Below are 13191 nucleotides of genomic sequence, written 5' to 3'. Positions count from 1 at the left end.
TTGACGGGAGAAATTGGTTTATCTGAGTAATGGGTTTTATTAACTTTTTTTTTAAAAAAAGCAGCGTGTGTGAACTGATGAGAACTGATTGCTTTAAGCTCAGAGTACTGGCAGGTGGGTGTGATTATTTGCACTGTAATCTCACCCAGGGGTTCACAAGGCTCCCGTTAAACTGCCAGAGATAAGAGTAGTAAAGTGATTTATTGTGTCCTGGACCTTGATCACTACAACCCGCATTCTCCTAATAATACCACTGTTAATTTGATTTAAAAAAATTAAGCCCAAGCTGTTAGTTGTATCTGTGGAAATCTTCCCCTCGCTCTCTCGTCACATTCTCTTCCCCTCCACCCGGGGTAAGCTTATTTATTAGTGTCACAAGTAGGCTTACGTTAACACTGCAATGAAGCGACTGTGAAAATCCCCCAATCGCCACGCTCCGGCGCCTGTTGGGGTTACACTGAGGGAGAATTTAGTATGGCCAGTGCACCCTAACCTGCACGTCTTTCGGACTGGGGGGGGAACTGGAGCACCCGGAGGAAACCCACGCAGACACAGGGGGAGAACGCGCAAACACCACACAGACAGTGACCCAAGTCGAGAATTGAACCTGGGTCCCTGGTGCTGTGAGGCAGCAGTGCTAACCACTGTGCCACTGTGCTGTTGGATCTGATGGAACGTCACAGACCTTATAAAGTTTATTAGTCACAATTCAGGCTTGCGCTGCAATGAAGCTACTGTGAAATTCCCCCAGTGGCCACACTCCGGTGCCTGTTCAGGTCAATGCACCGTAACGAACCTTTTCAGATTGTGGAAGGTACCCACGCAGACACAGGGGAGAACGTGCAAACTCCGCACAGACAATGAATCAAGCCAGGACTCGAACCTGGGTCCCTGGCTTTGTGAGGCAGCAGTGCTAACCCACTGTGCCACCAGATCTGAAAGGTTACCCCTGTCCCCCATCACCTGGAGCATTTCCATCATTTTCTGTTCTCATTTCAGATTGCGACGGTATTTTACTTCCCTTTAACCTGCGGTGGGCAGGTTGTTAGATAAAAGCAGTGTTATTTGAGCATGATCTGTAGAAGATTGAAGAACATAAAAGGATTTTTCTGGCTCCCTCACCAAAACCACCCCCCACCCCGCCGCCTACCTTTTAAGTTTTTAAAAGAAGCATAAACACCTTTGTGATTTCAGGTTTCCTATCCGAGTTGTCTTCCTAGCCGCCAGCTTGCTCTTTCTAATGGTGAACCTGACCTGTGCCTTGCTTGTCAAGGTTCAGCACGCGGAGACCAAAAATGTGGTCCTGGCGCGGGTGATCATCAACGACTCGCTGTTTGTGGTCTGCGCCACCTCACTGGCGGTCTGCCTCTACATCATCGCCAAGACTTCGCCTTCCACCAGCATCTATTTGGAATCCAAGGTAATGCAGTCTGCACAGATGAGCGACGCATCTACACACCGCGTTGCCTGAAGCGTGGTTCGGACTGGTTTCTGTGCGTTTTGTGTGACAGTACTGTGCGTTTTAAGAAATGTATTTCAGTCGTGGTTCTCTGCAGGTTTTTTTGTTCTGCGGTTCTTGGCAATTTGTTGACGCTGTGTCTTCTAAGACCGGTGTGCTTTTTTTAAATCTGTAATAAGTTTATTTTGATGGTTAATAACACTGCTTCCACATTAGTAATCATCAGGTCCAATTACCCATCCACATGATTAACCATCTGTAAGTTTTCCATCCAACATGAATGGAAGTTTGGTCACTTAATGCGTGTGGTGAGGAGGTCGGAATTCCCTCCCTCTCTCCTCCCATAGGACAAATCTTGGTTAAAATCTCAGGAATGCTTGCAAAACCAATGTTGTGAATGACACATGGAATGAAGTGGTCGAAGAATCAATCTAATCCAAGAGTTCTCTCCCCCTCCCTTGTGTCCCTTATTGCTACTGAGGCAGTACAATTGATATCATGTTGATTTTTAATCTGAAATAATGCAATGTTCTGTGTTTTTTTTAAACATGGTTTTAAGTATGGTCACATTTGGAGTAGGCCTTAAACGTTCTGACAGCACGGTGGCATAGTGGTTAACACTGCTGCCTCACAGTGGATAACTTCTATCAATTACAAGACTTAAACATGACACGGTATAACTCCTAACAGCTAGCTATCTCTGATGTTCCAAGTTAAACACTGTCCCACAGATTCAATTCCCAGCTTGGGTTACTGTCTGTGTGGAGTTTGCACGTTCTCCCTGTGCCAGTATGGGTTTTCTCCCGTTTCCTCCCATAGTCCAAAGATGTGTAGGTTAGATTGATTGGCCGTGCTAAATTGGCCCTTAGTTAGGATAAATTTATGGGGATAGGGCCTGGGTGGATTTGTGGTCAGTGCAGACATGACGGGCTGAATGGCCTCCTTCTGCACTGTAGGGACATTCAGGTGAAAATGCCACACAGCCGACAATGTTGCGTGGGAGAGCATGAGACCATGTGCACCAGCACCAGGGACCTGGGTTTGATTCCCGGCCTCAGGTGACTGTGGAGTTTACACGTTCTCCCCATGTCTGCATGGGTTTCCTCGCGCACCCCAAGGATGTGCAGGTTAGGTGAATTGGCCATTTTATATGGTCCACTTAGTGTACAAGGCTGAAGATCTAGCATCATTTGAGTATACTTGCTTTTTGGGGTATGTTAGGATTGCAGAGTTGGGGTGGTTGACAGGATTTGTCATGTGGCTAGGGACAGCTACACCACAAAAATAAAAGTCCAGTTTTTAGTTTGGCTTTTCTTAACTTCTGTCTTAGCTGAGAGAGAGAAGCAACATTGTTTTTTTTTCTCCCCTCTCTCCAGAGTTGGGAGCCACCACATCCGGTGCCTGTTCGGGTACACTGAGGGAGAATTTAGCATGGACCATTGCACCCTAACCTGCATGCCTTTCAGACTGTAGGAGGAAACTGGAGCACCCAGAGGAAACCCTCGCAGACACAGGGAGAACGTGCAAACTCCACACAGACAGTGACCCAAGCCGGGAATCGAACCTGTCTCCCTGGTGCTGTGAGGCAGCAGTGCTAACTATTGTGCCAGGACTAGCTTAGTGGTCAAAAACTGAGCAGCATAGACAAGTTGGGCGGAAGGGCCTGTTTCCGTGCTGTGAATCTCTATGACTCGACATGAGGTTGGTGTGTCAACAAGGAGTGTAGCCTGTTCCTGTTCGTGATATGTTCTCTGGAGCTGACATAATTCTTGTTCAACAAACTGACTTTTGCGTTATTTTCCTTCAGGGTACGACGGTGTATCAGACCACAGCTGTGGGAGCGTTGGTAATTCTGCTGTATATTAGCCGAGCTTGTTATAACCTGGTCGCTGTGATGCGTTCTCCGGATTCCCACGACAGTTTTGGTTACGGCTGGTATAACGTCTCTGACCAGGTAACCGCGGGATAGGGCAGAGAACAACACTTGGCCTACTGTGCACAGTTTCTTTCCCCTTCTTTGAGGAAAGATGTAGTGGCATTGGCGGCAGTTCAGAAGAGGTTCACCAGATTTATTCCAGAGATGAGGGGTTTGTTGTATGAAGAGAGATTGAACAGCTTAGGCTGATACTGTCTGGAATTTAGAAGAATGAGGGGAGATCAAATTGAGGTATACAGTTAGGGAAGGTGTTGGCCTAGTGGTATCATTGCTAGACTGTTAATCCAGAAACTCAGCTAATGTTCTGGGGGACCCGGGTTCGAATCCTGCCACAGCAGATGGTGGAATTTGAATTCAATAAAGGAATCTACTGATGACCATGAAATCAGTGTCTATTGTCGGAAAAACCCACCTGGTTCGCTAGAATCCTAGAGGTCCAGAGAAAATAACCCTAGTTTCTCCAGCCTCTTCTTACAGCTCACACCCTGTAATCCAGGCAGCATCCTGGTAAACCTCTTCTGCACCCTCTTCAAATCCCTCCTGTAATGTTGCGACCAGAATTGAACGCAATACTCTACAACTGCGACCTAACCAAAGTTTTATAAAGTGACATCCTGATGTGAATTATTTGGATTTCTTTCTGCTGCTGTGTGTAAATTTGTTGTTTACTCCAGCTTTGTGACCCAGCTGGTTGAGGCAAGCGATTGGCCGACTCCCCCTGGACTAGGTTAACAGGAGTAAATAAAATGGTTTGATTCCCGAGTTCCCAGAGTGGATTAATGTTGGGCCAGAATCTGTTCCGGTTAGGTCGCAATTCCTGAGCTTTGCAGTCTCAGCCTAGGTAGCACCACCCACTCTTGAGTGAGGCTTGAACCCTCAACGCTGTGACCATGGGGGAGAATACCGATAAGCTGTTGTTTTGGGCAGAAAATGATTATTATTCCTACGCAGCTGAAAAGTCCAAAGCGTGAAACCAAATGAGACTACGTGCTGAAATATATTTATTTCATTTGATTTATTATTGTCACATGTATTAGTATACAGTGAAAAGTATTGTTTCTTGCGCGCTATACAGACAAAACATACCGTTCGTAAAATATAGGAGCAGAATTCGGCCCATCAGATCGCTCCGCCATGGTCTGATACACTCCTCATCCCCATTTTCCTGCCTTCTCCCCATTCCCAATTAAAAACCTGTCTAACTCCTCCTTAAGTTTACTCACTGTCCAGCACCCACCGCACTTTGGGGCAGTGAATTCCACAGATGCATAGCCCTTTGGGAGAAGTAGTTTCTCCTCCAACTCTGTTTTAAATTTGCTGCCCCTTATCCTAAGACTATGATCTCTCATCCTAGGATGTCCCACAAGAGGAAGCATCCGCTCCACGTCTACTTTATCCAGATCTTTTATCATCTTGTACACCTCAATTTGATCTCCCCCCATTCTTCTAAATTCCAGAGAGTGTCAGCCTAAACTGTTCAATCTCTCTTCATATATGACAAAACCCTCATCTCTGGAATCAATCTAGTGAACCTCCTGTGAACTGCCTCCAATGTCACATCTTTCCTCAAATAAGGGGAAAGAAACTGTGCACAATACTCCAGATGCGGCCTCACCAATGCCTCGTATAGCTGCAACAAGACTTCCTTATCTTTATATTCTATTCTTTTAGCTATAAATGCCAACATTCCATTCATTCATAGAGAAGGAATGGAGAGAGTGCAGAATGTAGTGTTACAGTCATAGCTAGGGCGTAGAGAAAGATCAACTTAATGCAAGGTAGGCCCATTCAAAAGTCTGATGGCAGCAGGGAAGCTGTTCTTGAGTCAGTTGGTACGTGACCTCAGACTTTTGTATCTTTTTTCTGACGGAAGAAGGTGGAAGACAGAATGTCTGGGGTGCGTGGGGTCCTTGATTATGCCGGCTGCTTTTCCCGAGGCAGCGGGAAGTGTAGAGTCAACGGATGGGAGGCTGGTTTGCGTGATGGACTGGGCTTCGTTCACAACCCCTTAAAGTTAAAGTTTATTTATTAGTCACAAGTAAGGCTTATATTAACATTGCAATGAAATTACTGTGAAAATCCCTTTGTAGTTCCTTGCGGTTTTGTGCAGAGCAGGAGCCCAGACCAAGCTGTAATACAACCAGAAAGAATGCTTTCTATGGGGCATCTGTAAAAGTTGGTGGGAAGCGTAGCTGACATGCCAAATTTCCTTAGTCTTCTGAGAAAGTAGAGGCGTTGGTGGGGGACCAAGACAGGTTGTTTGTGATTTGGACACCTAAAAACTTGAAGCTGTCGACCCTTTCTACTTCGTCCCTGTAGGTGTAGACAGGGGCTTGTTCTCCTTTACACTTCCTGAAGTCAGTGATAATCTCCTTCATTTTGTTGACATTGAGGGAGAGATTATTGTTGCCGCACCCGTTCACCAGATTCTCTGCCTCATTCCTATACTCTGTCTCGTCATTGTTTGAGATCCGACCCACAAACTTTAAAATTGCAACAACACTTCTCTACTTTTATCGGGTGTTGGTGAGACCACATCTAGAATATTGTGTCCAGTTTTGGTGTCCTTATTTGAGGAAGGGTGTGGTGGCGTTGGAAGCAGTTCAGAGGAGGTTTCACCAGATTGATTCTGGGGATGAAAGGGTTGACGTAGGAGCTATCGAACAGTTTGGGCTTGTACTTGTTGGGGTTTAGAAGGGTGAAGGGGAGTCTGATTGCGGTGTATAAAAGGGATTGATAAAGTAAATGTAGAATAAATGTTCCCCCTTGTGGAGCAATCTAGAACAAGAGGTTACAGGGTATAGGTTGTGAGGCAATAGATTTAAAACTGAGATACGGAGGAACTACTTCTCGCAGAGGGTGGTGAATTTGTGGAACTCACTGCCCTGTAGTTTCAAGGAATTTTTTTTTGAGTTTGTTTATTAGTGTCACAATAGGCTTACATTAACAGCGCAATGGAGTTACTGTGAAAATTGCCTATTCGCCACACTCTGGCACTTGTTCGGGTTACACTGAACGAGAATTTAGCATGGCCAGTGTATCTAATCAGTACGTCTTTTGGACTGTGGGAGGAAACTGGAGCACCCGGAGGAAACCCACACAGACATGGGGAGAACGTGCAGACTCTGCACAGTCCCAAGCTGGGAATTGAACCTGGGTTCTTGGCGCTGTGAGGCAGCAGTGCTAACCACCGTGCCATGTGGAATCTGAACCATTAAATGGTTTCGTAGAGGTAGATATATTTCTGATTTTTTTGAAAATGGGTTAAACAGATAAGGGGAACAGGTCAGATTTGAGACTAGGGAGACAGATATATTTCTGATTTTAAAAAAGAAGGGATATAGGGAAGAGGTGGGGAGGTGGATTTGAGACCCGGGAACGATCTGACAGAATGGCGGAGCACATGCAAAGGGCTGAATTTGCCAACTTCTGCTCCTAATTCCTATGTTACTTCGTAATGTTGGACTGCCACCTTCCTGCACAGATGCACACACTCATGGGGGCACATTGCCAGTACGTCGATGCATATTTCTGTGTGCGAGGGAGGATGTTTTCTTTCGAAAAAGAAACCAATATATTTTTTTCTGCTTTTGTTTCTGGCAGGCTGACCTGATGTCGAATCTCGGGGACAAAGGTTACCTTGTGTTTGGTTGCATCCTTTTCTTTTGGGAGCTGCTGCCGACAGCATTGCTGGTGTTGTTTTTCCGTGTTCGGAGACCAGCCCAGGACCTGGTGAGTCGACCGCGAATGTTGCATTGTTTGTTTCTCTCTGTTGCTCCCCCTACGGTGATCTACTGGGCATCCCACAAAAGATTTACCAGGATGTTGCCTGGTATAGAGGGTATTAGCTATGAGGAGAGGTTGGAGAAACTTGGTTTGTTCTCACTGGAGCGACGGAGGTTGAGGGGCGACCTGATAAAAGTCTACAAGATTATGAGGGGCATGGACAGAGTGGATAGTCAAAAGCTTTTTCCCCAGGATGAAAGAGTCAATTACTAGGGGGCACTGATTTAAGGTGCGAGGGGCAAGGTTTAAAGGAGATGTACGAGGCAAGTTTTATACACAGAGGGTGGTGGGTGCCTGGAACTCGCTGCTGGGGGAAGTAATGGAAGCAGATACGATAGTGACTTTTAAGGGGCGTCTGGACAAATCCATGAATAGGATGGGAACAGAGGGATATGGTGCCCAGAAGGGTGGAGGGTTTTAGTTCAGTCGGGGAGCATGGTCAGTGCAGACTTGGAGGGGCCAAAGGGCCTGTTCTTGTGCTGTAATTTTCTTTGTTGTTCTTGTATCCCAGAACAAGCCATCATCAGCCATTTGACATTCTCGGATCACAAGGAAGTTCACCCATCCCAGCTCACTCAACCAGAAATGCTGTCGCATTTAGTTAGGGTTTACAGAAACAAGGCCAATTGGTCCATGCTGCCGTTTCTGCTTCCTCACACATTTTTTTTTCACAGTTACTTAATTGCAGTGTTAATGTAAGCCTACTTGTGACACTAAACTTTATTCATCTGTGGGACATGGGTGTCACTGGCTGGGCCAGCATTTATTGCCCATCCCTAGTTGCCCCTTGGAGGGCAGTTGAGAGTTAACCACATTGCTGTGGCTCTGGAGTCACATGTAGGCCAGACCAGGTAAGGACGGCAGATTTCCTTCCCAAGAGGATGTTAGTGAACCAGATTTTCCAACAATTGATAATGGTTTTGTGGTGGTCAGTAGATTTTTAATTTGATTTTTTTATATATTGAATCCAAATTCCACAATGATGTCCCTTTAGGGAAGGAAATCTGCCGTCCTTACCCGGTCTGGCCTACATGTGGCTCCAGAGCCACAGCAATGTGGTTGAATCTCAGCTGCCCTCCGATGGGCAATAAATGCTGGCCCGGCTAGCAACACCCATGTCCCAGGGATGCAGGCACACGGGAACAAGCTGACACTCTTAATGGAATCATAGAATCCCTACAGTGCAGAAGAAGGCCATTCGGCCCATTGAGTTTGCATCAACCACAATCCCAACCAGCTCTATCTCCATAACTTCAACCATTTACCCTAGCTAGTCTCTCCTGATACTAAGGGGCGATTTAGCATGGCCACTTTGGACTGTGGGAGGAACCCACACAGACACGAGGGGAGAATGCGCAGACCCCACACAAACACTGACCCAAGCCAGCAATCAAACCTGTGTCCCTGGTGCTGTGAGGCAGCAGTGCTAACCCACTGTGCCACTATGCTGCCCTGACACCATGGGCCGGATATCCCAGCCGCGCTTGTCCCTAAAACCAGAAACTCCTGCCTGAGGTCAGTGGACCTTTCCATGTTTGTCAAACCCACGCCCCCCCCGCCCCCGTTTATCGCTGGGGTGCACCTGACACACAGTAAGTGTGTGTGTGTGTGTGTAAGCAGTTGACCCATCTTGGCTTTGATCAGTTTATTTATTAGTGTCACAAGTAAGGCTTACATTAACACTGAAATGAAGCTATTGTGAAAATTCCCCTGGTCGCCACACTCCGGCGCCTGTTCGGGTTATACTGTGGGAGAATTTAGCACCTAACCCGCACATCTTTCAGATTGTGGGAGGAAACCGGAGCACCCGGAGGAAAAACACAGATACGGGGAGAACATATAGACTCCACACAGGCAGTGACCCGAGCCAGGTCCCTGGCACTGTGAGGCAGATGTGCTAACAACTGTGCCATCATGTCTGCTGAGTTGAGCTAGATGTTAAAAGCACGCGCTGAAAAGTGTTTCCTATCCCAGTGGTGCATGCAGTGGTCGAGAGGTGGGCAGCAGGTACAAATCAAGCAGTGTCGTTTGCCTGGAAGTGGTTCCAGAGAGGTTCCCATGAGTGTAATGTTGAGTGATAGGAATCACCGGTGATGCTTGGGTATTAAATAAACTGAATTGATTTGAAACTTGAGCAGTGTGGAGTTGTGCCTGCCTCTCTGATGTGTTTTGCTCTTTTCTCTGCAGGCTGGCACCGCGATAATTAACAACCAGAGTTTTGCTTCCCGGTCCTACTTCTTCGACAACCCTCGGCAGTTTGAAGGGGATGAGTCTGCTTGGGCGGTAGGATCACAGAGTGAACACGGCAGGTACGCACTTCTCCCTTCTTCTCCGCTCCTGCCTTTCGCTTTCCTGAAAGTACCTTCCAAACCCGCTCCCATCCATAAGGACAAGGGCAGCAGATACATGGGAACGCCACAACCTTATAGGTGGATTGGCCATGCTAACTTGTCCCTTAGTGTCCAAAGATGTGCAGGTTAGGTGGATTGGCCATGCTAAATTGCCCCTTAGTGTCCAAAGATGTGCAGGTTAGATGGATTTTCCCTTCAAGCCACTCACTTCTAAATGTTTAATGTTTATTTATTAGTGTCACAAGTAGGCTTACATTAATGAATGTTACTGTAATGAAGTTATTGTGAAAGTTCCCCTCTTTGTCACACTCTGGTGCTGATTTGGTTTACAATGAGGGAGGATTTAGCACCTAACCCACACGTCTTTCAGACTGTGGGAGGAAACCCACACAGACATGGGGAGAACGTGCAGACTTCACACAGACAGTGACTCAAGCCAGGAATCGAGCCCCGGTCCCTGGCACTGAGAGGCAGCTGTGCTAACCCACTGTGCCTGGAAAAAAAATTGAGAGGAGGAGTATAATGTGGGAAAATACATGGTCGTCCACTCTGCAATCCCCATTGCGCCAAATCCACGGGGGGAGAATGGGAGGGCTCCCACATAGACAGCTTTCCAGCAGGGATCCCTGCCTCTTGAGGGCAAGATGGAATGTCGCAGTGTCTCCGGACAAGTGCGACAGAAGTGGTGGATCCGCAGTGGCTGGGTTTACAGGAAAGCCTTCTCCGCATAGAGGAATGATGCAGAGTGGAAGTCTTATCTCCACTTTAGGTGCATTTTTGTTTGTTTGATTTCGCCATCAAGAAAAGAAAACAATCAGTAGATTAAATAAAAGTGGCAGAGTGCCAGTCTCCTGATGTCGCACTAACTGAAACAAAACGTCAAAGGAAACCTAACTAACTAAACCAAAATATTGTTACATGGGGTGGTGATGCACTCCGGCCCCCGTGGGCCGACCGATCACAGAATCCCCTCACTGCATTTAGCCCATCAAGCCTGCACTGACTCTCCAGAAGTGCATCTCATTCACACTCGTATACACACTACACACACGCGCATGCACACACACACACACGCACATACACACACACTCTCATACACTCGTACACATGCATGTGCTCATTCGCACGCACACACTTGTGCATGTGCGTGCTTGTACTCACGCACGCTTGTACACGCTCACGCCCCCACGCTCGCTTTCGATTCCCCCATCTCCGTAACCCTGCACATTTAGCATGGCCAATCCATCTAAGCGACACATGGTTGGGAATGTGGGAGGAAAGCGGAGCACGCAGGCACAGGGAGATGATGGAAAGTTTCTTTATTTGTGCTTAATGTTGCTAATGAGGCAGCGCCCTTCACCTGTGTACCTTTAATCTTGATAATAGAGCAAAGGCAGCATTGACACCTCTCTCTCTCTCTCTCTGTTTACAGCTTATCCAGCAGCCTCCAGCGTAATGGCTGGTACGGCACCGACAGGAGTAATGCTGAGTCGGCCTGGTATGAGGGAATGCCCCAAACGGTCACTGCACCTTTACTGTTTGCCAGGGACCACATACAAGGCACCAACTATTACCACACTTTCTATTCCACCCCGCAAACGTAGAGCTTCGAAGCATTCCATTGGGACACTCCATTTGATGAACAGCTTTGTCTTATTTATTACTGTTGTAAACGGTTCGGCTCCTGGAGGAAGCAGGGCCCTGCTGATTTGACTGGAAGCTAACTGGCCAAACGTATCTGTTTGTTTTACCGTGTCTTTAGCTGACTGCCTGAGACCCAGGCACCGTACTGAACGCACCCAATAATTCCTGCATACGCCCTTTCGACAATATCTTTGCGTCGCTATTGAACAGTGGCCACCAGTTGTCAAATCCAGCACTGAGGAAGTTGTTGCTGCTGCAGAGATTCCAACTTCTCTCTGCCCCCTCTCTCTCTCTCTCTCTCTCCGTCTTTTTCAGTCTGTCTGTCTGTCTGTCTCTCTCTCTCTGTCTTGCTCTCTTTCTGTCTGTCCCTTTCTGTGATGTCTCTCTCTCTCTCTCTCTCTCTCACTCTCCCTCCCTCCCCTCCCCTCTGTTTTTCTCTCTCTCCCTCTGTTCCTCTCCCTCACCCTCTGTTTTTCTCTCTCTCTCTCTCTCTCTGTTTCTCTCTTGGTTTTTCCTCCTCCTGGTGATGCACTCCGGCCCCCGTGGGCCGACCGATCACAGAATCCCCTCACTGCATTTAGCCCATCAAGCCTGCACTGACTCTCCAGAAGTGCATCTCATTCACACTCGTATACACACTACACACACGCGCATGCACACACACACACACGCACATACACACACACTCTCATACACTCGTACACATGCATGTGCTCATTCGCACGCACACACTTGTGCATGTGCGTGCTTGTACTCACGCACGCTTGTACACGCTCACGCCCCCACGCTCGCTTTCGATTCCCCCATCTCCGTAACCCTGCACATTTAGCATGGCCAATCCATCTAAGCGACACATTTTCTGTTGTCGAAAATGATGGATTGCTTGGGTTAGCTGGTTCACTCTCACCCCACGGCTCGGTCTCCATCTTCAGGCCAATGCCCCGTGCACCGTAGTGCAGTGGCTGTTTAGCATACGGGTGGAAGCGGACGCAGCCTTTCCTCCCTGTTGTACGGCTGAAATCAGCAGGACTGAATATTGGGTGGGGTGCTCGGCAGAAGAGATCTTGCGTCCCTGTGTGTGTTCAGTTTTGCAATCCATTGATTAGACATTGCCTCTGTTGTTGGGGGGGTGGGGAGCTACAGCTTACTTAACTTGACGGTGAATGCGCAGGCCTCATCTCAGTCAGGGTAGTGGTTAACTTTGCATCTCTTGAACCATTTTGCTGCGAGATTTGGTGAACAGTCAATCAAAAGAAATTAAAAATACTCGGGACCAAAATGTCCAAAATTACCTTGTGTCTAAATTACAGGGAAGTGAAAGTCTAGGCTAAGGGGAGGAGGATGGAGGCAAGTGGGGCTGAGATCTGTGGAGTTAACTACCTGTAAGATTAGTGCAGCAGATATGGGGCAGCATAGGTTAGCACTGCTGCCTCACAGCACCATGGACCTGGATTCAATTCCTGGCTTGGGTCACTGTCTGTGTGGAGTCTGCATGTTCTCCCCATGTCTCCGGGTGCTCCAGTTTACTCCCACGTTCCGAAGACATGCTGGTAAGGTGGATTGGCCACGTTAAATTGCTCCTTAGTGTCCAAAGATGTGCAGGTTAGGTGGATTGGCTGTGCTAAATTGCCCCGAGTGTTAGGGGGATTAGCTAAATATATAGGGTTACAGGGATCAGGACTGGGTGGGATTGTGATTGGTGCAGACGCGATGGGCTGAATGGCCTCCTGCGCTGTACTGTGGACTCTTGTACATTTCCCCCATGTCTGCATGGGTTTCTTTCAGGTGCTCTAGTTTCCTTCCACAGCCCGAAAGATATGCTGTTAGGTGGATTGGCCATGCTAAATTGCCCCTTAGTTTCAGGGGGACCAGCTGAGGTAGATGCATGGGGCTATGAGGAATAGGGCCTGGGTGGGATTGTGGTTGGTGCAGACTCAGTGGGCTGAACGGCCTCCTGCACAACAGGGATCCTTTAATTCAACAAATACCCTTGTGTGTGAGATACAGCTACATAA

At 47.6% G+C, this 13191-nt stretch overlaps 1 protein-coding gene across 1 annotated transcript in view; it reads left to right on the top strand.

Moving 5' to 3' along the window:
* Nucleotides 1–11596, top strand: part of LOC145337636 (G protein-coupled receptor 137Ba-like) — a 38326-nt gene extending 26730 nt beyond the window's left edge. The window contains exons 5-9 of the mRNA XM_080182443.1: nt 1195–1420; nt 3267–3413; nt 6999–7127; nt 9369–9490; nt 10965–11596. Coding sequence (XP_080038569.1) covers nt 1195–1420; nt 3267–3413; nt 6999–7127; nt 9369–9490; nt 10965–11136 — 796 coding nt within the window. The 3' untranslated portion in view covers nt 11137–11596. The remainder of the gene's footprint in view (nt 1–1194; nt 1421–3266; nt 3414–6998; nt 7128–9368; nt 9491–10964) is intronic.
* Nucleotides 11597–13191: the final 1595 nt, after the last annotated feature.

The sequence above is a fragment of the Carcharhinus amblyrhynchos genome, unplaced genomic scaffold (genome assembly GCF_965287045.1).
Source record: "Carcharhinus amblyrhynchos unplaced genomic scaffold, sCarAmb.v2.hapA scaffold_54, whole genome shotgun sequence".
Lineage (NCBI taxonomy): Eukaryota > Metazoa > Chordata > Chondrichthyes > Carcharhiniformes > Carcharhinidae > Carcharhinus > Carcharhinus amblyrhynchos.
This window is presented reverse-complemented; position numbering and strand designations above follow the sequence as displayed.